Source organism: Nycticebus coucang, chromosome 15, assembly GCF_027406575.1.
Source record: "Nycticebus coucang isolate mNycCou1 chromosome 15, mNycCou1.pri, whole genome shotgun sequence".
Classification (NCBI taxonomy): domain Eukaryota; kingdom Metazoa; phylum Chordata; class Mammalia; order Primates; family Lorisidae; genus Nycticebus; species Nycticebus coucang.
Window position 1 is genome coordinate 94,077,098 of NC_069794.1, and position 24,231 is coordinate 94,101,328.

The window sequence follows — 24,231 nt, forward strand, 5'->3', positions numbered from 1 at the left end:
CAGAAACGATAAAGGGTAAATAACAACTGATCCCACAGAGATACAAGAGATCATCTCTGAATACTACCAGAAACTCTATGCCCAGAAATTTGACAATGTGAAGGAAATGGATCAATATTTGGAATCACACCCTCTCCCTAGACTTAGCCAGGATGAAATAGACCTTCTGAACAGACCAATTTCAAGCACTGAGATCAAAGAAACAATAAAAAAGCTTCCAACCAAAAAATGCCCTGGTCCAGATGGCTTCACTCCAGAATTCTATCAAACCTTCAAGGAAGAGCTTATTCCTGTACTGCAGAAATTATTCCAAAAAACTGAGGAAGAAGGAATCTTCCCCAACACATTCTATGAAGCAAACATCACCCTGATACCAAAACCAGGAAAAGACCCAAACAAAAAGGAGAATTTCAGACCAATCTCACTCATGAACATAGACGCAAAAATTCTCAACAAAATCCTAGCCAATAGATTACAGCTTATCATCAAAAAAGTCATTCATCATGATCAAGTAGGCTTCATCCCAGGGATGCAAGGCTGGTTTAACATACGCAAGTCTATAAACGTTATCCACCATATTAACAGAGGCAAAAATAAAGATCACATGATCCTCTCAATAGATGCAGAAAAAGCATTTGATAAAATCCAGCATCCTTTTCTAATTAGAACTCTGAAGAGTATAGGCATAGGTGGCACATTTCTAAAACTGATTAAAGCTATCTATGACAAACCCACAGCCAATATTTTACTGAATGGAGTAAAACTGAAAGCTTTTCCTCTTAGAACTGGAACCAGACAAGGTTGTCCGCTGTCACCTTTACTATTCAACATAGTGCTGGAAGTTCTAGCCAATACAATTAGGCAAGACAAGGAAATAAAGGGAATCCAAATGGGAGCAGAGGAGGTCAAACTCTCCCTCTTTGCTGACGACATGATCTTATACTTAGAGAACCCCAGAGACTCAACCACAAGACTCCTAGAAGTCATCAAAAAATACAGCAATGTTTCAGGATATAAAATCAATGTCCACAAGTCAGTAGCCTTTGTATACACCAATAACAGTCAAGATGAGAAGCTAATTAAGGACACAACTCCCTTCACCATAGTTTCAAAGAAAATGAAATACCTAGGAATATACCTAACGAAAGAGGTGAAGGACCTCTATAAAGAAAACTATGAAATCCTCAGAAAGGAAATAGCAGAGGATATTAACAAATGGAAGAACATACCATGCTCATGGATGGGAAGAATCAACATTGTTAAAATGTCTATACTTCCCAAAGCTATCTACCTATTCAATGCCATTCCTATCAAAGTACCTACATCGTACTTTCAAGATTTGGAAAAAATGATTCTGCGTTTTGTATGGAACCGGAAAAAACCCCGTATAGCTAAGGCAGTTCTTAGTAACAAAAATAAAGCTGGAGGCATCAGCATACCAGATTTTAGTCTGTACTACAAAGCCATAGTGGTCAAGACAGCACGGTACTGGTACAAAAACAGAGACATAGACACTTAGAATCGAATTGAACACCAAGAAATGAAACTAACATCTTACAACCACCTAATCTTTGATAAACCAAACAAGAACTTACCTTGGGGGAAAGACTCCCTATTCAATAAATGGTGTTGGGAGAACTGGATGTCTACATGTAAAAGACTGAAACTGGACCCACACCTTTCCCCACTCACAAAAATTGATTCAAGATGGATAAAGGACTTAAATTTAAGGCATGAAACAATAAAAATCCTCAAAGAAAGCATAGGAAAAACACTGGAAGATATTGGCCTGGGGGAAGACTTCATGAAGAAGACTGCCATGGCAATTGCAACGACAACAAAAATAAGCAAATGGGACTTCATTAAACTGAAAAGCTTCTGTACAGCTAAGGACACAATAACCAAAGCCAAGAGACAACCTACACAATGGGAAAGGATATTTGCACATTTTCAATCAGACAAAAGCTTGATAACCAGGATCTATAGAGAACTCAAATTAATCCACATGAAAAAAGCCAACAATCCCTTATATCAATGGGCAAGAGACATGAATAGAACTTTCTCTAAAGATGACAGACGAATGGCTAACAAACACATGAAAAAATGTTCATCATCTCTATATATTAGAGAAATGCAAATCAAAACAACCCTGAGATATCATCTAACCCCAGTGAGAATGGCCCACATCACAAAATCTCAAAACTGCAGATGCTGGCATGGATGTGGAGAGAAGGGAACACTTCTACACTGCTGGTGGGACTGCAAACTAGTACAACCTTTCTGGAAGGAAGTATGGAGAAACCTCAAAGCACTCCAGCTAGGCCTCCCATTCGATCCTGCAATCCCATTACTGGGCATCTACCCAGAAGGAAAAAAATCCTTTTATCATAAGGACACTTGTACTAGACTGTTTATCACAGCTCAATTTACCATTGCCAAAATGTGGAAACAGCCTAAATGCCCACCAACCCAGGAATGGATTAACAAGCTGTGGTATATGTACACCATGGAATACTATTCAGCTATTAAAAAAAATGGAGACTTTACATCCTTCGTATTGACCTGGATGGAAGTGGAAGACATTATTCTTAGTAAAGCATCACAAAAATGGAGAAGCATGAATCCTATGTACTCAATCTTGATATGAGGACAATTAATGAAAATTAAGTTTATGGGGGGGGGAAGCAGAAAGAGGGATGGAGGGAGGAGGGTTGGGCCTTAGTGTGTGTCACACTTTATGGGGGCAAGACATGATTGCAAGAGGGACTTTACCTAACAATTGCAATCAGTGTAACTGGCTTATTGTACCCTCAATGAATCCCCAACAATAAAAAAAAAAAAAGAAAATCATGAGACTCTAAGAAAGTAAATAGCAGTGAATATTAACAAATGGAAGAATATACCATGCTCATGGCTAGGAAGAATCAACATCGTTAAAATGTCTATACTTCCCAAAGCAATCCACCGATTCAATGCCATCCCTATTAAAATACCAACATTGTACTTTCAAGATTTGGAAAAAATGATTCTGCATTTTGTATGGAACCAGAAAAAAACCCATATAGCTAAGGTAGTTCTTAGTAATAAAAACAAAGCCAGGGGCATCAACAAACCAGATTTTAGGCTGTACTACAAGGCCATAATCGTCAAGACTGCAAGGTATTGGCACAAAAATAGAGACACAGACATTTGGAATTGAATAGAAAACCAGGAAATGAAACTAACATCTTACAACCACCTAATGTTCCATAAACCAAACAAGAACATACCTTGGGGGAAAGACTCCCTATTCAATAAATGGTGCTGGGAGAACTGGATATCCACAAGTAAAAGACTGAAACTGGACCCACCCCCTTTTCCACTCACAAAAATTGATTCGAGATGGATAAAGGACTTAAATTTAAGGCATGAAACGATAAAAATCCTCAAAGAAAGCACAGGAAAAATACTGGAAGATATCGGCCTGGGGAAAGACTTTATGAAGAAGACTGCTATGGCAATTGCAACAACAATAAATTAAATAAATGGGACTTAATTAAACTGAAAAGCTTCTGTACAGCTAAGGAGACAACAACCAAAGCAAACAGACAACCTACACAATGGGAAAGGATATTTGCATATTTTGAATCAGACAAAAGTTGATAACTAGGATCTATAGAGAACTCAAATTAATCCACATGAAAAAAGCCAACAATCCCATATATCAATGGGGAAGAGAGATGAATAGAACCTTCTCTAAAGAAGACAGATGAATGGCTAACAAACATATGAAAAAATGCTCATCATCTCTATATATTAGAGAAATGCAAATCAAAACAACCCTGAGATATCATCTAACCCCAGTGAGAATGGCCCACATCACAAAATCTCAAAACTGCAGATGCTGGCGTGGATGTGGAGAGAAGGGAACACTTTTACACTGCTGGTGGGACTGCAAACTAGTACAACCTTTCTGGAAGGAAGTATGGAGGAACCTCAAAGCACTCAAGCTAGACCTCCCATTTGATCCTGCAATCCCATTACTGGGCATCTACCCAGAAGGAAAAAAATTCTTTTATCATAAGGACACTTGTGCTAGAGTGTTTATCGCAGTTCAATTTACAATCGCCAAAATGTGGAAACAGCCTAAATGCCCACCAACCCAGGAATGGATTAACAAGCTGTGGTATATGTACACCATGGAATACTATTCAGCTATTAAAAAAATGGAGACTTTACATCCTTCGTATTAACCTGGATGGACGTGGAAGACATTATTCTTAGTAAAGCATCACAAGAATGGAGAAGCATGAATCCTATGTACTCAATTTTGATATGAGGATAATTAATGACAATTAATGACATGGTGGGGGTGGGGGAAGGGGAGAGCAGAGAGAAAGAAGTGGAGGGAAAGAAAGAGCAGAGAGAGGGAAGGAGGGGGTGTGTGGTCTTGGTGTGTGACACACCTTTTGGGGGCAAGGCACGATTGCAAGAGGGACTTTACCTAACAGATGTAATCAGTGTAATCTGGTTCCTTGTACCCTCAATGAATCCCCAACAATTAAAAAAAAAAAAAAAAAAAAGAATCACCAAAATTACTGAGACACAAAGTGAACATACACTGTTAGAAAAACTGGCACCTGGAGACTTGCTCAATGCAGGGTTGCCACAAACCTTCAATTTATAGAAAACGTAATATCTACAAAACACAGTAAAATCAGGTGTGTCTTTGCAAAAAAAAAAAAATAGAAGCAGCAACAGCTGCCTATTGCTCGTGGTGAACAGGAATCCCTACACAGATCCTGGCTGGAGGAGACGATTTCAGAGTCACGAAAGGAATGAGATAAACAGTGCAAAATTTCAGAAGCAAAGTCTGAAAGCAGTTATCCAGACAAGGCAGGTTTATAAAAGCGCCAAGGGCCAAGCACATGTGGCTCAGGCCTGTAATCCCAGCACTCTGGGAGGTGGAGGGGGAGGATCACTTGAAGTGACATAGTGAGACCCCCACATCTATAAGAAAAAGTGTCACAGGACACGGCTGTGGGGCTCACTTAGCTGTCAGTGCTGACACGGTGCAGGGTAGGTGGTTGATACCCACTGATTGAACGTGAGCATGAAGACAGGAGACCGAGCCAGAGCAGGATATCAAGTAACTATCTCTGCAGAGCAGGAGGAGCTTTAGAAATTATCCACAAGGCTGCAGATATATATGTAAAATAAAGAGAAAGTTGGTATCAAAGAGCATGAAAGAAAAACAGCTACTTTAAAGGCTGCAAGCTCTTCCACTTGTACTTACTACAAGCGGTTTGCAATATATAGCTTTACCAAAATGAAATTCACAGGCTATACTCTCAACTTGTTTAAAGAATCAGACGTAGCATATTCAAAGATTTGAATCACAACAGTCTAAGAACATTCCATTATCTCCCCCATAAAACCTGTAGCCATGAGCAGTCACTGCCTGTTTCTCCCCAAGTCCCCTACCCCACACCCAGCCCTCGGCAACCACTAACCTGTCTCTGCACATTTACCTACTCTGGACATTGCATACAAATAAAATCATACAACATATGATACAGGAATTTTTTTTTTTTTTTTTTTTGAGACAGAGCTGTCTCTGTCTACCCTAAGCTGTCACCCTGGGTAGAGTGCCGTGGCATCACAGCTCACAACAACCTCCAACTTCTGGGCTCAAGCGATTCTCCTGCCTCCACCTCCCAAGTAGCTGGGACTACAGGCACCTGCCATAATGCCCAGCTAGTTTTTGGTTGCAGCCGTCACTGTTGTTTGGCAGGCCTGGGCTGGATGCGAACCCTCCAGCTCAGGTGTGTATGTGGCTGGTGCCTTAGCTGCTTGAGCTACAGGCGCTGAGCCAACAGGCATTAATTTAATTGACAGCCACACTTATAATTATCTCAAACATTTGAAATGCAAATGTTCTTAATTACTTACATAAAGAAGCAATCGAGCCATCAGAATCTGCAATGTTTCCTACTAAAGACAAGTAGACAAAAGGGCCTTCCTAGAGAGAAGAAAACGAAGACAAGCTTTAATTTGGGGTCACCACCAGAGGATGGCACCACATACACGCAGCATTGTGCGCAGACTCTCCTACCCCTGTCTACATCCTGGTCAGCAGCTGCAGTTCCACGCTTACACAAGGGGTGGGTATCCCTTGTGGGAATGATCTGTGTGCCTACCTGGACCTGGGAGATGGGTATGTCTAACGCTAAAGTGTAACTGTTATTTTTCAGTGACTGACATTATAAAATCAGAGGTGTGTTCTTATGGGGAAAAAAATTGGCACAAAGAAAGAACTTAACTATGGTATTAAATAGAGTAACTTCCAGATTATTCCAGCGGTCTTAAATCTTTGAGAAGAACCTCACAGCAGTTCATTTATTTTTAACCTCAAAACAATCCAAGATGTCTCTCTCTTTTTTTTTTTTAATTGTTGGGGATTCATTGAGGGTACAATAAGCCAGGTTACACTGATTGCAATTGTTAGGTAAAGTCCCTCTTGCAATCATGTCTTGCCCCCATAAAGTGTGACACACACCAAGGCCCCACCCCTCTCCCTCCGTCCCTCTTTCTGCTTTTCCTCCCCCCCATAACCTTAATTGTCCTCATATCAAAATTGAGTACATAGGATTCATGCTTCTCCATTCTTGTGATGCTTTACTAAGAATAATGTCTTCCACTTCCATCCAGGTTAATACGAAGGATGTAAAGTCTCCATTTTTTTTAAATAGCTGAATAGTATTCCATGGTATACATATAGCACAGCTTGTTAATCCATTCCTGGGTTGGTGGGCATTTAGGCTGTTTCCACATTTTGGCGATTGTAAATTGAGCTGTGATAAACAGTCTAGTACAAGTGTCCTTATGACAAAAGGGTTTTTTTCCTTCTGGGTAGATGCCCAGTAATGGGATTGCAGGATCAAATGGGAGGTCTAGCTTGAGTGCTTTGAGGTTTCTCCATACTTCCTTCCAGAAAGGTTGTACTAGTTTGCAGTCCCACCAGCAGTGTAAAAGTGTTCCCTTCTCTCCACATCCACGCCAGCATCTGCAGTTTTGAGATTTTTGTGATGTGGGCCATTCTCACTGGGGTCAGATGAAATCTCAGGGTTGTTTTGATTTGCATTTCTCTAATATATAGAGATGATGAACATTTTTTCATGTGTTTGTTACCCACTTGTCTGTCATCTTTAGAGAAAGTTCTATTCATGTCCCTTGCCCATTGATACATGGGCTTGTTGGCTTTTTTCATGTGGATTAATTGGAGTTCTCTATAGATCCTAGTTATCAAGCTTTTGTCTGATTGAAAATATGCAAATATCCTTTCCCATTGTGTAGGTTGTCTGTTTGCTTTGGTTGTTGTCTCCTTAGCTGTACAGAAGCTTTTCAGTTTAGTGAAGTCCCATTTGTTTATTTTTGTTGTTGTTGCAATTGCCATGACAGTCTTCTTCATGAAGTCTTTCCCCAGGCCAATATCTTCCAGTGTTTGTCCTGTGCTTTCTTTGAGGGTTTTTATTGTTTCATGCCTTAAATTTAAGTCCTTTATCCATCTTGAATCAATTTTTGTGAGTGGGGAAAGGTGTGGGTCCAGTTTCAGTCTTTTACATGTAGACATCCAGTTCTCCCAACACCATTTATTGAATAGGGAGTCTTTTCCCCAAGGTATGTTCTTGTTTGGTTTATCGAACATTAGGTGGTTATAAGATGTTAGTTTCATTTCTTGGTTTTCAATTTGATTCCAAGTGTCTATGTCTCTGTTTTTGTGCCAGTACCATGCTGTCTTGACCACTATGGCTTTGTAGTACAGACTAAAATCTGGTATGCTGATGCCCCCAGCTTTATTTTTATTACTAAGAACTGCCTTGGCTATACGGGGTTTTTTCCAGTTCCATACAAAATGCAGAATCATTTTCTCCAAATCTTGAAAGTACGATGTTGGTATTTTGATAGGAATGGCATTGAATAGGTAGATTGCTTTAGGAAGTATAGACATTTTAACAATGTTGATTCTTCCCATCCATGAGCATGGTATGTTCTTCCATTTGTTAATATCCTCTGCTATTTCCTTTCTGAGGATTTCATAATTTTCTTTATAGAGGTCCTTCACCTCCTTCGTTAGGTATATTCCTAGGTATTTCATTTTCTTTGAAACTATGGTGAAGGGAGTTGTGTCCTTAATTAGCTTCTCATCTTGACTGTTATTGGTGTATACAAAGGCTACTGACTTGTGGACATTGATTTTATATCCTGAAACATTGCTGTATTTTTTGATGACTTCTAGGAGTCTTGTGGTTGAGTCTTTGGTGTTCTCTAAGTATAAGATCATGTTGTCAGCAAAGAGGGAGAGTTTTACCTCCTCTGCTGCCATTTGGATTCCCTTTATTTCCTTCTCTTGCCTAATCAAGATGTCTCTTTACAAAAATGGCCGTCGACTGTCTATACAAGAGTTATCCTCTCCCACATAAGGACAAATTTAGGAACATTTAAAATGGTTACAAGCTACATTTTAACATCTAAGCAATAATCTGCAATTACATGTAATATTTTCCCATCACTAAGCTGCTTCTTTGCCTAAGATTTCAAAAACTAAACAACTAGAACACACTGGGATATCTGATTGTCATGGGGCTCCTTTGAATACATTTTTTTGTTGGTCAATACAACTTTTCCTCATTTCTTTCTTTTTTTTTACAGGGTCTCTGTCATCGAGGAATAAGTACAATGGGGAGATCACAGCTCACTGCAGCCTTGAACTCCTAGGCTCAAGTGAGTATGTGGGACTATAGGCATGTGCCACCAAACCTGGCTAATTTTTTAATTTCTTGTAAAGATGGGGATCTCACCTTGTTGCCTGGGCTATTCTCAAACTCCTGGCTTCAAGTGATCCTCTCGTCCCAGCCTGCCACATAAGTCACTAGGAGTTCAAGTGTGTGCCACTGCCCAGCATTTTTTGCCAAAGCAATCTGCTGTATGATATTAAAACTGTCTTTGCCTCCCCTCTGCTCACTTCTGGTGCTACTCTCACCCCCCTTGCAGTACTTCTAGGTTTTTATGGTTCTGGTTTTTTTTTTTCTTTTTGTTCCCCCACCCCCACCCTCAAGACAGAGTCTTATTCTGTTGTCCAGGCTAGAGTTATGTGGCATGGGCCCAGCTCACAGCAACCTCAAACTCCTGGGCTCAAGTGATCCTCCTGCCTCAGCCTCCTGAGTAGCTGGGACCTCAGGTGCACCCACAACACTCGTCTAGTTTTTCTCTTTTTGAGAGGATTTTGCTCTTGCTCAGGCTGGTCTTGAACTCCTGACCTCAAGGGATCTACCTGCCTCAGCTTTCCAGAGTGGTAGGATTACAGGTGTGAGTCACCACACCTGGCCATCCTTTCAGGTATTTTGGTACCTACACTATTCTTCCGTTAGTTATCCATATTTGTGACTTAAATAATAAACTGAAAACCCTGCTCACTTGCCAGTTATGCAGCATCTGGACTCCGCACCGTAACAGCACAGAGCCCCCTCCAGGCGCCCCTCCCCACTCTGACTCACTCCGCTTGTTGAGATGGATCACAGTTCCGTTCTTCTTCTGTAAACATATTTGTCTCCCCTGCTTTATCTGTAAGTGGATTCTAATGCCTTACAGACCAACTAAGAGCATTTACAATATTGTGATTATGGAAATCCCGCCCACTGTCATGGCCGACAGTGTCTTTCCCTATAGATCCGTTTCCTGGCTCCTCCGTCACTTAAGGAGGATGTTGCAAATGGAATATCATTCCTCACTTCATGGATTTCTCAGAATCATGCTGTATTTAGGTAGCTTCATACATGAGCCATGACTCTCTCCTAAGATATGTTTATTTAGCCTACAGTTTATGTGTATAATCACTTTTTTTTCCTGATTGAGAGAGAAAATCTTACTTCCTCTATCTCATGAATATCTTCCAGCATTTTATCCATTTTAATCTCTGCTGGCTTTAAAACTGGTTTATTTTGTCTTTTCTTAACACTCTTTTTTTCTTTTTTTTTTTTGTGGTTTTTGGCCGGGGCTGGGCTTGAACCGACTACCCACAGCATATGGGGCCAGTGCCCTACTCCTTTAGCCACAGGCGCCACCCTTTTCTTAACACTCTTTACAAGTCACTTAGCTGGTAAATGTGGCTCATCTGAGCATATTGTAAAAATTATATTCTTTACAGATCTTTAAAAAATTACATATGAGATAAGCACTAATGCTTTTAAACAAATAAGTACTCCCCAGTCCATTTACTCTGCAACACTTTATTTTCACCACCAATGTTTTATTTTTAGCAGAGCCATGGGGGAAATCCATACCACTTCCTTGGCTTGGCCTGGGAACTTTCTAGACAAAGCATGTCCACTGGCTTAGAGTAGGGTCATGAGGCTGGGCTGAACTTGACCCCCTCTAGGCTTCAGGTCATCTATCTGCAAGATGATAGACTTCCCAAATTAGATTATGGATCTTACCCTCAAAGGAGATATGACTCCATTTGCAATCTCTTCAACTAGACCCATTAGGAAAACACAGATTCTGACACACGGAGGAGAACCTCTCCTCAGCAACAACTCTAAGGGCAAGATGGGACCTATAAATCAATAATATACAGGACCTGTCAGGGTGTAACAAACTTCTCCCCTTTTGTAGCTACTTGTTGATGTTCTATTCATTTTTCAAATCTCAGCTCAAACCTCCCTTCTTTTTATTTATTTATTTATTTTGGGACAGAGTCTTACTCTGTCGCCCTGGGTAGAGTTCTCTGGCATTGCAGCTCACAGCAACCTCAAACTCTTGGGCTCTAGTGACCCTCTTGCCTCAGCCTCCAAGTAGCTGGGACTACAGGCACCTGCCACAATGCTTGGCTATTTTTAGAGATGGGGTCTTGCTGTTGCTCAGGCTGGTCTCGAACTCCTGAGCTCAGACAATCCACTCGCCTGGGCTTTCCAAAGTGCTAGGATTATAGGCGTGAGCTACCGCACCCAGGCCCCAATCCGCCTTCTTCAAAGAAACTTTCCCAAACCTCCTAGTGAGGATTAATGTCTCACTTTTCCTCATGTTATTAAGTTTCTGTTTCTGTAATCTCCAGCTCCCATAAGATCATACATCTCTGGGGCCTGGAATATTATCTTAGAATCCTCAAGAAGCTAGGATGAGGGGAATTGTGGGAAGATGGCTTGCCAGAGGCTCATGCCCCTAGGGGTAGATATTGGACTGAACTGGATGGAAGCCAAGAGAGGAGCTCTGCACTGAGAGGACTGTGTGAGGCACACATCACCCTTAGGCTGAACTAAGTGGCAGAAACAAGAAAGTGGAAGAAAAACAACAGGTACGAGCCCAGCTCCCAGGGGAAGGGAGACTCTTGCCCTCAAACGGGAGCTCTGTGGTGGGCGACGGGTCAGCCAGTGAACTGCATACAAAAGTCTCCTGACTTTATCCCACAGGAGAGCAGTTGCTAAGGCCCAGTCCTCCTTCATTATTGAGGTCCCACCACTGAGACTGGGCACCAATCTGTCTGGCACAAAAGAGCAAATATTTTTCCTGAAATCCTGGGCACCCAGATTGCCATTCCTCCACCCTAGTTGCTGGAACGACTGCCCCCTGCAGAGTCCGGAGTGTTTGACGAGCTCACTGGGAAGCTGAGGAAGTCTGCCAGCCCCTGAGCTGCAGCCTGAGAAGAGCAGCCTGGCAGTCCAAGCTTTTGTGGGGAGAGGGTGAACTACCCATCTCCACCTCCTCAGGAATTCTCAGGCAGCTGTTTTCTGCCCTTTAGGATAACTTCTGAGCTCCGTTGGGTGGGTGGGACCAGTGCTTAAATCATGTTGACTCGTGACTGAACTTTGGACCTGCCCCCTTCACCAGGCCTGGTTCTCTGAGCTTCACTGGATGGCAGGAGGGTGTCTAATGACTTTGGGCTGAACTTTGGACCTCTGGCTTCCTCTAGGCAAGGGTCTCTGAGCCAATTGGGGGGCAGGGCCAGGGTTTAAGTGACTCTGGACTGAACTTTGGACCTCTGGCCTCCTCTCTGAGCTCAATTGGGGGCGCAGGGCCAAAGTTTAAGCATCTTTGAACTGAACTTTTGATCTCTGGCCTCCACCAGGTGGGGCTGTCTGAGCTCAATTGGGTGGGTGGGGCCAGGGTTTAAGTGACTTTGGACTAAACTTTGAGCCTCTGGCCTCCATCAGGCAGGGCTCTCTGAGCTCAATTCAGTGGGTGGGGCCAAGTTTAAGTGACTTTGAAATGATCTTTGGACCTCTGGCCTCCACCAAGTGGGGCTCTCTGAGCCCAGTTGGGTGAGTGGGGCTGAGGTTTAATTGACTTTGGACTGAACTTTGGATTAGCACTCTCCACTGGGCTCGCTGAGCTCAATTGGGTGGGTGGGGCCGGGGTTTAAGCAACATTGTACTGAATTTTGGATTAATACTTCCCACTGAGTGGAGACTCTCTGATCTCAAGTGGGTGGGCTGTGTCTGGTGCCCGAGCGACTTTTATTGGAACTTTAGACCTGTGTCCCCGGCTGGGTGGCAGCCCCCTGAGCTTGACTGGGCAGGCAGTGCCCAGTGCCTGAGTGACTTTGTCCGAGCACTGGGCCTATGCTGTCTACACAGCTGCAGCCCTCAGCTCTCAATTGGCTGGATGGTGCCCAGCGCATAAGTATCTCTCCTGAACTCCGGGCCAGTGCTATCAGCTGGGAAGCCCTGTGAGTTTGATTTGGTGGGAGGAGCCAGCACTGGCAGAGCAACTTTGATTGGACAACTCTGGACCAGCACTGCCTACTGATTCTTGCTCCCTGGAGACACAATCTGGGGCTACAGATTCACCACTTCTCTGCCTTTGTTAGTGCAGCGGTGGCACTGCAATGGTGAGGAGTGGACTCGTCAGGGACAACGTATCAATTCAACTAAAAAAGTATTAATTAATATATTAAAAAGAGGAAGAATCTGAAAATCCTTATGAGGAGGAATCAGCTGAAGAACTCTGGCAGCAGGAAAAATCAGGGCAGATCAACACCTCCTGGGGACCTCAAAGAAAATACAAGAGAGAATCCCATCAACAGACAAATTGCTGAAATGTCAGAAATAGAATTTAGAATATGGATGGAAATAAGATATTCAGAATGGAGGAAAAGATGGAAACAGAGAACCAAGAAATAGTTCAGAAGTTGTCTCAAGAAATTAATGAATTCAAAGACAAAGTCACCATGGATATGGACATAATGAGGAAAGATATAGCAGAGCTTAAGGAATTGAAAAAAGTATTTGAGGAGCCTGAAAATACAGTAGAGTCCCTCAGAAGTCGAGTTGAGCATTGCGAAGAAAGGATCTCAGATAAAGAAGACAACACTTTGAACTCTCCCAAGCATTCAAAGACATAGAAAAATGGAGGAAAAAGAACGGAATGTTCCCTGAGAGAGTTATGGGATCATTCCAAAAAATCAAATATTTGAATTATAGGGATTCCTAAAAGAGAAGAGGATAGTTCCAAAGGTACAAATTCTCTGCTCCAAGATATTTTGGTGCAGAACTTCCCAAGTATTACTAGAGACACAGAAATTCAGATAGTCGATAGTTTCAGAACCTCAGCATGACTTAATTCAAAAAAGCATCTCTAGACACATGATAATTAATTTTTCCAATGTTAATATTAATGAGAAACTTCTCCAAGCATCCAGGCATAAGAAAAGTGTTACTTACAAAGGGAAAAGTATAAGGATGACTGCAGGTCTTTCAGCCAAAACTTCCCAAGCCAGAAAAGGATGGTCACTGACCTTTAACCTTCTTAAACTAAACAATTTTCAGCCCAGGATCCTATACGCTGCTACACTGAATTTCATTTGTGATGGAGAAATCAAATACTTCACTGACATCCATATGCTGAGGAAATTTGCCATGACTCAACCAGCTCTACAGGAAATACTCGGACCCATTTTTCACAAGCAACAGGAGGGTATGCCACCAAAGTAACCTACCCAGAAATTAAAGAACAAAGCCTAGCTTCCACAATGGTGAGAGGCATAAAATTAAGCTCTGGACTTCTGAAAAACAAGATGATCAAAACTCTGCCACATCTATCAATTCTCTCAATTAATGTGAATGATTTGAACTCTCCTTTAAAGAGGCATAGGCTGGCCAGCTCGATACAAAAACTTAGGCCAGGTATCTGTTGCCTACAAGAAACACATGTTACCTCAAAAGATAAAATAAGACTCAAGGTAAAGATATGGGCAATGATATTCCAGGCAAATGGAAAGCAGAAAAAAGCTGGGATTGCAATTTTGTAGGCAGATACAATGGGATTGAAACCAACAAAAATAATGAAAGACAAAGATGGATGCTACATACTGGTCAAGGGAAACACAATATGAAGAGATTTCAACTGTTAACATCGATGCACCCTATCTGAATGCTCCTTGATATATAGAACAAATGCTAATTGATCTAAACAACATGATATTTTCCTGTACTATTATAGTTGGCGATTTTAACACCCCATTGGCAGTACTGGACAGATCTTCTAAGTAGAAACTAAACAAAGAAATAATGGACTTAAATAAGAACCTAGAACAAATGGATATCAACAGTCATTTATAGAACCCTTTATCCTAACAAAACCAAATACACATTCTTCTCATCATACCATGGATCATCTTCTAAAATTGATCATATCTTAGGTCACAAGGCTAACCTCAACAAATTCAAAAGAATACAAATTATCCCCTGTATCTTCTCAGATCATCATGGTATAATGATGGAATAATAATCAACAACAAGAGAAATCTTCATACTTAAATAAAATCATGGAAAGTAAATAACCTTATGCTGAATGATAGCTGCGTCACAGATGAGATCAAGAAGGAGATCATGGCTCGGTGCCTGTGACTCAAGTAGCTAAGGCACAAGCCACATACACCTGAGCTGGTGGGTTCAAATCCAGCCCAAGCCCGCCAACCAACAATGATGGCTGCAACCAAAAAATAGCTGGGTGTTGTGGTGGGTGCCTGTAGTCCCAGCCACTTGGGAGGCAGAGGCAGGAGAATTGCTTGAGCCCAGGAGTTGGAGGTTGCTGTGAGCTGTGATGCCATGGCACTCTACCCAGGGGGACAGCTTGAAGCTCTGTCTCAGAAAAAAAAAAAAAAGATCATTAGATTTCTGGAACAAAATGATAATGAAGACACAAAGTATCAAAACCTGTGGAATACTGCAAAGGCAGTCCTTAGAGGGAAATTCATAGCATTAGATGCCTTCATCAAGAAAACAGAAAGAGAGCAAGTCAGCAACCTAATGGGCCATCTCAAGCAACTGGAAAAGAAGAACAATCTAATCCTAAACCCAGCAGAAGAAATAACCAAAATTAGAGCAGAACTAAATGAAATTGAAAACAAAAGAATTATTCAGAAGATCAGTGACAAAAAACGTTGGTTCTTTGAAAAGATTAATAAAATTGATAAACCCTTGGCTAGTCTAACCAGAAACAGAAAAACAAGATCTCTAATAACTACAGTCAGAAATGATAAAGGGGAAATAATAACAGACACCACAGAAATACAAAAGATCTCAACAATTACTATAAAAAACTCTATTCCTAGAAATATGAAAATGTAGAGGTGAAGGACCAATATCTGGAAACACAATACCTTCCAAAATTCAGCCAGAAAGATTTAGAAATCTTGAATAGACCAATATCAAGCACTGAAATAGCATCAATTATACAAAATCTCCCCAAAAAAGAAAAGCTCTGGACCAGATGGTTTCACACCAGAATTCTATCAAACCTTCAAAGAGGAACTAGTTCCTATAATGCACAAATTTTTCCAAAATATACAGAAGGAAGGAATCCTCCCCAACACATTCTATGAAGCAAATATCATCCTGATCCCCAAATCAGGAAAGGACCCAACAAAAAAAAAGAAAACTAGAGACCAATATCATTAATGAATATCGATGCAAAAATATTCAACAAGATATTAGCAAACAGAATACAACAACACATTAAAAAGGTTATACACCATGATCAAGTGGTTTTTATCCCAGAGACACAAGGTTTGTTCAACATACGCAAAACTATACATATAATACACCACATAAATAGAATCAAAAACAAAGACCATGATTCTTTCAATTGATGCAGAAAAGCCTTTTGACAATATCCAGCATACTTTCATGATAAAAACACTCAAGAAAATTGTCTTAGAAGGAACATTCCTTAAGCTGAGAGAGACTATCAATAGCAAACTCACAGCCAATATCATATTGAATGGAGTAAAACTGAAAGAATTCCCACTCAAATCAGGAGCCAGACAAGGATGTCCACTGTCTCCACTGCTATTTAACATAGTGTTGGAAGTCCTAGCCATCACAATCAGGCAAGAGAAGGAGATCAACGGAATTCAAATGGGGACAGAGGAGGTCAAACTCTCCCTCTTCGCAGATGACATGATCTTATACCTAGAAAACCCAGGGACTCAACTACAAAGCTCTTAGAAGTAATCAAGGAATATAGCAGGATTTCAGCTTACAAAATCAATACCCACTAAATCATAGCCTTTGTATACGCCAACAATTGTCAAGCAGAGAACAAAATCAAAGACTCTATTCCTTTTACAATAGCACCAAAGAAGATGAAATACCTGGGAATATATTTAACAAAAGAAGTGAAAGATCCCTATAAAGAGAAGTAAGAAACTCTGAGAAAGGAAATAGCAGAAGATGCCAACAAATGGAAGAACATACCACGCTCATGGCTGGGAAGAATCAACATGGTGGAATAGCACCAGGCCTTGGGCTTTCTGTTATCTCCCTCATCTCAGTAAAGCTTACTCTCTTCTGCCCTGATTCTGTCTCTCCAACTCAGCTCAAAGTCAGGTGCCTCCTGGCTATTCCCTCTCAAATGCACACCAGCCCCCTCCTCCATTCATAGTTCTAAAACCTGACTTTCCTGTGTTAGTTAACACAATCACCACTGCATTCTTCAGATTCTAAACCCCAAGATCATCTCCACTCCCAATCTATAAGTGGTCACTTTCACCTCTGACATTCTCCCCTGGAAAGTCTCTCACAGCAGCTTCCTCCCCACCACTTTGGCTTGGCTCTTTTTTTACCTCTCTCCTCTAAAACATGGCAATTGCTTTTAGTTGACCTTAACTCTGTCCTTTCCAATCCAACTTGCATCATGTGGAAAGACCATTCTCCAAGGATATTTCACATTCCTGCATTGTCTGGGTCTCTGAGCAAAGGCATTTATACCAACTTAAGAAAGTTTATATAGGCTGGGCATGGTAGCTCACACCTGTAATCTTAGCATTTTGGGAGGCCGAGGCAGGAAGATTGCTTGAGACAGGAGTTGAAGAGCAGCCTAAGAGTGAGACCCATCTCTACAAAAAATACAAAAATTTAGTTAGGGATGGTAGTGCATGCCTATAGTCTCAGCTATTCAGGAGGCTGAGGCAGAAGGATCGCTTGAGCCTAGGAATTTAAGTTTGCTGTGAGCTATGATGGTGACACCAGATTCTAGCCTGGACGACAGTGAGACTCTTGCCTCAAAAAAAAAAAAAAAAAAAATGTTTATATAACCCAGGATAGTAAAGCTTAGAGATCACTCTCCCTTCAGACAGTCCAGGGTCATGAAGACCTAGTCTTCTCCCCAGAGATTTATTTACAAGGAGCTTCTCTCCTGTAATGCTCCCCTCTCTACGTTCAGGTACTAGCTGGCCAGCAGCCTATTGCCCTGTGGGGCTTAGGCCTTCAGGAATCAACCAGGCTAACTTTTAACTTGTAAGCTGGGTAAAATCTTAGATCCGTCACAGTTTCTGACTTAACTATCATTACCAAATTATCTTTCTAAAGATCTACTTTGGGCATGCTACTCCTTGCTCGAAATCCTCTGATGACTACTACAGAATAACATCCCAATTCTTACCTGTCCCCTTTTCAGCTGGCCCTCCCACTTCTTCTTCATGTAAATCCTATGCTCCAGTCAATGTGGACTTCAGGATGTTTCCCACAGACAGGCAGACATAGGCTGCCTCACTTTCTGGCCATGCCTAGAGAGCTATGCTTAGATTGCAGAAGAGAGAAAAACCCATAAAGCACCTGGCATGCTCACAGCAACCTCTGAGCAAGGATGAGCCCCATTTATTTCTTCAGATATGCTGCTCCAGCTCCTATAGGTGCACTGGGGGGCAGTACAGCTGATTGCCTCTCTAGCCACATGGCCTGGAGCCACAGTGACCACACTGGACATTTGTGAGGTGAACCACTTCTGGGAATACTTAGCTTGAAACTGTCCAACAGGGCGGCTGTGAATTGGATGGCAGCCAGAAAACTCACAGGCTCCTCCCATTTGAAAATTAAAATGTGTGGTGCAAGGACAGGCAACTCGCATTTCACCTGTAGCTCATCCCACATTTCTGGGTATTCTTGCAATAAACTCTGAACCAAAGAGTACATGCACATCTATTTTCTTGCAGGCCTCAACTGCTAAAGACTCAAGTGCCCTCCCCCATTGGTCTCCAAGGTATGTGTACAAAGATGTTGGTGGAAGTACTGTTTGTAATGGCATTAAAAAAATGTGTCCATGAATAAGAGCTGGTTAAAGGATCACATTTCATCATCAATTAGAAGGTACATCCCAATTTCAGAGACATTAAGATATCAAATGGCCTGCAGTGGTTGTATGATGTCACTGATTATTCTAACACATTAAACAAGGTGCATCTTAGACTTGGAGAACTGAAGTATGTGCACTCACACAGAGGAACACTTTGCAGTATAGGACAAGTAAACAGCACAATATGGGGCTGTTGGGGGAGGGACTTTCAATCAGAAACAGGTTGAAGGGAACTCCACATACCAGACCACACCTCACAGTGCCACAAATGGAGGTGTGTCCAGAGACTTCTGACAATCTGTCCTTAGACAATCTTAAAGTAGGTGGTAAACATAAGGTATGTACTTCGGTATTCTCATAGCTTTTTTTGTATGTCTAAAATGTTATAATAAATTTTTCTTTAAGGGGATCTAGCAACCTGTTTTACCACCCCTGTACTTTAGAGGACCATGTGTTCAAGTGACAGCTTAAAAATGAATTCTATAAATAAATGAGTTGCGAGAGATATTCAATGTCTCTTATTTCCATGTATTGATTATAAGAAAAGAAGGAATTTCTTCTGGCATGGTTATATATGCACAAGTACAACCAAGAAACAACTGGATTACCAACCTGCATGATTACCAAAAACTTCGCTTGCTTGCTTACTCAATATTGGACTTTGGCTTCACATTGGCCATAGGTTTGTTTAGATTTAAGAAAAGTCAAACTTACAAAAAACGATATTTTTAAAAAACTTTAAAAATGTGTGGGGGGAGTATTTCAGTAGACATGTAGCTATCCTGGCTAAAATACCAAGTGGGCTGAATTTTAAAGGTACCTGTCTCCTAAAGCTTGGCGTGAGCAGACCAATGGAGAGTCAAGGCACCTAGGTGGCCCTGGAAAGTCACCTATCTTTGCAGAGCCTGCTTTTACCTCTGTGAAAAGGAGGCCATAATAACTAGTCTAACGGGTGTTGTTAAGTTCAGAAATTTTAGAATCAGTAATGTGCCTGGCACTTTAACGTACAGGTATGTTTTTTTTTGTTTTTCTTGGCACCAGCTTCAGACTCTGCATGATATCCTATCACCTTTCCTTGCTCCATTTGGGGCACTCAAAAGCGATCTTCCTTCTCAGTTATTTTCAGTTCAACATTTATGTGCAGATCACAAAGATGGCAAAGGAAGGTTCTCTTGAGGATCTTGCAAACCGCCATTACACTCACTGAGTTCTTTGGTGGAGGCATTAGTTAGCAGCGCTCTATGCACGGACGGGGGACCCGGAGCACCGCAGCCTCCAGGTGCCTCCCGGGCCGGGCCGACCTCGCGTCTCGGGGAGCCTGGACTCCCTCCCCGCGTCCTGTCCACTTCCACTTCCCACTCTCTGGGGCGGGGACGGAGGGTCTCCGGACAGGCAGTCACCGACTGCGATTTCGCAGCCCAAGTCGAGGGCACTTACCAACACCAAATGCACCAGCGCGTCGTAGCAGAGCCAGGCGAGCACCCAGCGGTCTGCCGCCCCCCGCCCGCGGCCCAGACGCAGGCCCAGCGCGCAGCCGGCCGCCAGCAGCGCGGCGCACACCACCAGCGACCCGCCAGCCGCGGGCCCGAGTTCCCACGCGGCGTCCATGCCTGGGGCTGCGCGCGCAGTACTGGGCCTCCTGGAGCCCAGCGGAGCAGAGAGCGCGGAGGGGGCGGGGCGGCGCGGCAGGTGTGGGGCGGAGCCGGACTCCCGGGAGGGGCGGGGCTTCCCTTCCCACTGCCCCGCCCCGCCCCGCCGGCCTGCGGAGCCGGGAAGGTTTGCTGGGTCTGGATTTCCCCTGCTCACAGGTTCGCTCTCCCGCCTCGACCAAACACCTTCCCAAATCAAGCCCATAGGACCGATAATGGGACCACGCTTTTTAATGCGGTTTGATTTTTCACAAAGCTCAAAACTTGAAGCACAGATGATGGAAATTTGGCCAACAGACAGGGAAGAATCATAGAGACAAAGGTTTTAATGAGGCCCTTGCTAGTCTTGCCAGAAAGGTGAGGGCCAAGGGTGCTTCTAGCCATCAGCAGGCTTTTTAAAAGCCTTCTATGTAATCCTAGCACTTTGGGAGGCGGAGGCGGGCGGATGGCCTGAGCTCGCGGTTCGAGACCAGCTTGAGCCAGAGCCAGGGTGAGACTTCCCCTCTAAAAACAGCCAGGCGTTGTGGCAGGTGCCTGTAGTCCCAGCTACTTGGGAGGCTGAGGCAAGAGACTCGCTTGAGCCCAAGAGTTGGAGGCTGCTGTGAGCTGTGACGCCACAGCACTCTACCGAGAGCGACATAGTGAGACTTTGTCTCAAAAAAAAAAAAAAAAAAAAGCCTTGTAAGCTACTGTCAATGTTATTTTCTTTAAATACTTTTAGGACAGGGTCCAGGACGGCCTCCTGGGCTCAGGGCACCCCCGGTAAGGCCTGTCTGTGAAGAAGGCTGGGGGTCGGGGGTCTGGCAGGTGGCCGAGCTGAGGAAACCCAGGCCGGGCCCGAGGGCAGCTCTGAGGGTCGGGAGGGCAGGCTGTTTGCGGGAGGACTGATGAGTGCATCCTTCTAGGTGGAAACAAGCTGCTCTTAAGGTGCCTCCTCAATTAGTGCCTTTTTTTTTTTTTTTTTGAGTGAGAGTCTCTCTCTGTCCCCCTCGCTCTCGCTAAGGTGCAGTGGAGTCATCGCAGCTCACAGCAACCTCAAACTCGTGGGCGCAGGTGATCCTCCCGTCTCAGCCTCCCAAGGAGCTGGGGCTACAGGGGCCTGCCACCATGCCTGGCATAACCTACATTATTTTATTTAACTTCACAAAAAAACTCTAGGAGGTAGGTGAAAAAAGCCAGTCGCAAAAAGACAAATACTTTATGGTTCCACTTATGTGAGGTACACAAAATAATCAAGTTCTCAGAAACAAAATAGAATGGTGGTTTCCAGGGTATTGCGAGAGGGTCAGGGGAGTGTTGTTGAATGGGGATAGAGTTCCAGTTTTGCCAAATGAAAAAGCTCTGGAGCATGTATGGCAGGTTTCCTAGGTGAGAGATGCGGCTATGACTTAGACTTCACCTTACAGATGCAAACAGTATGACCTAATTGTGTGTACTTTCTAATGTGTTAATCTGAAAAAACGTTCTGGAGATTGGTGCACAATAACATGAATATATTTAACACTACTGAATTGTACACACAAAATGGTTAAGATGGTGAAAATTTGTGTGTATTTTACCACAATTTTAAAAAATGAGGGTGGGCGGCACCTGTGACTCTATGGCACTCTACCCAGGGCTACAGAATGAGACTCTGTTTCAAGAAACAAAAACAAACAAACTAAAAGATTTCTGGGGGGGCGGTGCCTGTGGCTCACTGTGTATTTATCAAAAGTGCCTGTAGCTCAGTGAGTAGGGCACCAGCCCCATATACCGAGGGTGGCGTGTTGGAACCCGGCCCTGACCAAACTGCAACAAAAAATAGCCGGGTGTTGTGGCAGGTGCCTGTAGTCCCAGCTACTCAGAAGGCTGAGGCAAGAGAATCACCTAAGCCCAAGAGCTGGAGGTTGCTATGAGCTGTGACGCCATAGCACTCTGCCCAAGGGTGTTAGAGTAAGACTCTGTCTCTAAAAAAAAACAAAAAAAAACAAAAGGAAAATAAAAGCATATAAAGATTTTTTTTACTTTATCGAAACTGTTTACAATTTTTTTTTTTTTTTTGAGAAAGAGTCTCACTATGTTGCCCTTGGTAGAGTGCTGTGGCGTCACAGCTCACAGCAACCTCAAACTCTTTGGGCTTAAGCAGAGACCCAGCAAGCCATGAGCCTTAAAGCACTGAGCCCCCTGAATCGTTCCCACAAAGCTCTTTTATACTATTCTAGCAAGACATATATGTGCTCGGTTACAGTTACAGATGTTAGGTCATGGGAAATTTTTAGTTAGCAGGCAAAAAAAGTCATAAAAAGTTAATGATGATATTTCTCAAGAAACCATAATGATATTATTTGTTACATAGTTGGTTTCAAGGTTATTGCCGTTTAGTGTATCTTTTGAAGTTCCTTCTTATCTTCCGAGGCTGAGTTCTTCTGCAGCTGTTCTGCTGCATTCCCAGGACCACCAGGAAGTAGAAGATTTATTCTCCTTCCTCACTATGAGCCACCTCATATTTTTTCCAATAAATTATGGTTTGGCCTAAGTGAGAGGCTTCTTTGCTGCTTGCAACCAAAAAATTCTGATTCATGCTTTAAAAAAAGCAGTGCTATGGCTTTGAAAAACATATGAAATGAAAATAAATTTGAGATAGATATTTTGTATTAAAAGGTGAATACCTTTCTAAGTTTATTAAGAGGCTCCATCAGGCATGTCTTATCAGAAACCACTGAAATGATTATATAGCTCCCCTCTGACATATTGATATGATGGGTTCTTTTATTACACACACACACACAGCATTGCATCCTTATATTTCTGGTATAAAGACTATACGGTCATGGTAAATTCTTTTTTTAGACAGAGTCTCACTCTGTGCCCTTGTTCATGTTATGTCTCAATGATAATCAGGACTAAATAGTGATTCCAGTACTTTATTTAAAGTACCTTTATAAAGGAACTGAATAAGAAGAACAGAAAGGTGCAGAATATTCCCTGAAGATGCCTAAAACAACTCTGGGGAGGGGGACGAGAGGTGGGAAGAGAGGAAGGGAGGGAGGAAGGAAGGGCCCTGAAACTACCCCTTTTGTAGAATCGTTTTAGTCTCTTTTCTGACATCAGGCAGATGAAACTCCAGTTCCTCCTCTTTAATACAATCAATGAGAAAGAAAGATGATTTAAAGCCACATCAGCCCAACCTACAAGAATCTACGGTTGTACCCTGAATTTGACACTCGTCCTACACGCTCCCATAGTGAGAGGCCTGGGAGTCCAGCTGCCGGTGTCCTCCGTAGTGTAAATTCAGGACTGGAAGCAAGTTTCTCTTCTGTCCATTCTTCCACCTGTCCCGCCTCTTGGACAGCAGCTCTAACCTCCTCTCAAGGTTGTTCTTACCACACCCAGATTTGCCCCACCTTCCTTCTTCCAAATACCGGCACTTCTGTGAACAGTATACAGAGTTTTTCATAAATAGGTGTGTCTATCAAAAGAAAAGCATACGGAGGGGATATTTTGATTATACAATATTTAAGGTTGTGCCATGACCACAAACACCTCATGCCCTCATGTGAGGCCATCGTGTTCCTAATTACAAAAACTCAGAATGAAAGCGCAAAACCGGGCTGGGCGCCCTAACCCTTGCATGGAGCTGATGTCTAATATATTACACTAGAAGTCTGTGCACTGGTAACTAATACAATTAATTCAGAGTGTGTCCTTACTATGAAGGTATTCTAGCGATTTCTGACCAAAGCTAAACAATATACTAAAGAACTTATTACTAGGAGACAAATATCAAGTAAGCTAAAATAGTGCTTCCTAATCTCATCATGATACATAAAATTTTTATACATCACACTAAGATAAAGGGACAAAGCTGCAGGGTCTCCACCACCCAGTTCCAGCTGGCCCCTGGGGCAGCTCACTATATGGGAAACACTGATCTAACAAACTCTCATGCAAAGGACCTAGGTCTCCAGAAGTTCATCCATATGGCTGTACACTG

The 24,231-nt window shown here is 42.6% G+C and overlaps 1 protein-coding gene across 1 annotated transcript in view; it reads right to left on the reverse strand.

Annotated features, from left to right (window-relative positions):
• EBPL (EBP like) overlaps window positions 1-20,260 on the reverse strand; it is a 36,967-nt gene extending 16,707 nt beyond the window's left edge. Inside the window, exons 1-2 of the mRNA XM_053563982.1 lie at window positions 20,047-20,260; window positions 5,932-6,001 (exon numbers count right to left, since the gene is read on the reverse strand). Of these exons, the coding sequence (XP_053419957.1) occupies window positions 5,932-6,001; window positions 20,047-20,217 (241 nt within the window). The 5' untranslated portion in view covers window positions 20,218-20,260. The remainder of the gene's footprint in view (window positions 1-5,931; window positions 6,002-20,046) is intronic.
• Window positions 20,261-24,231: the final 3,971 nt, after the last annotated feature.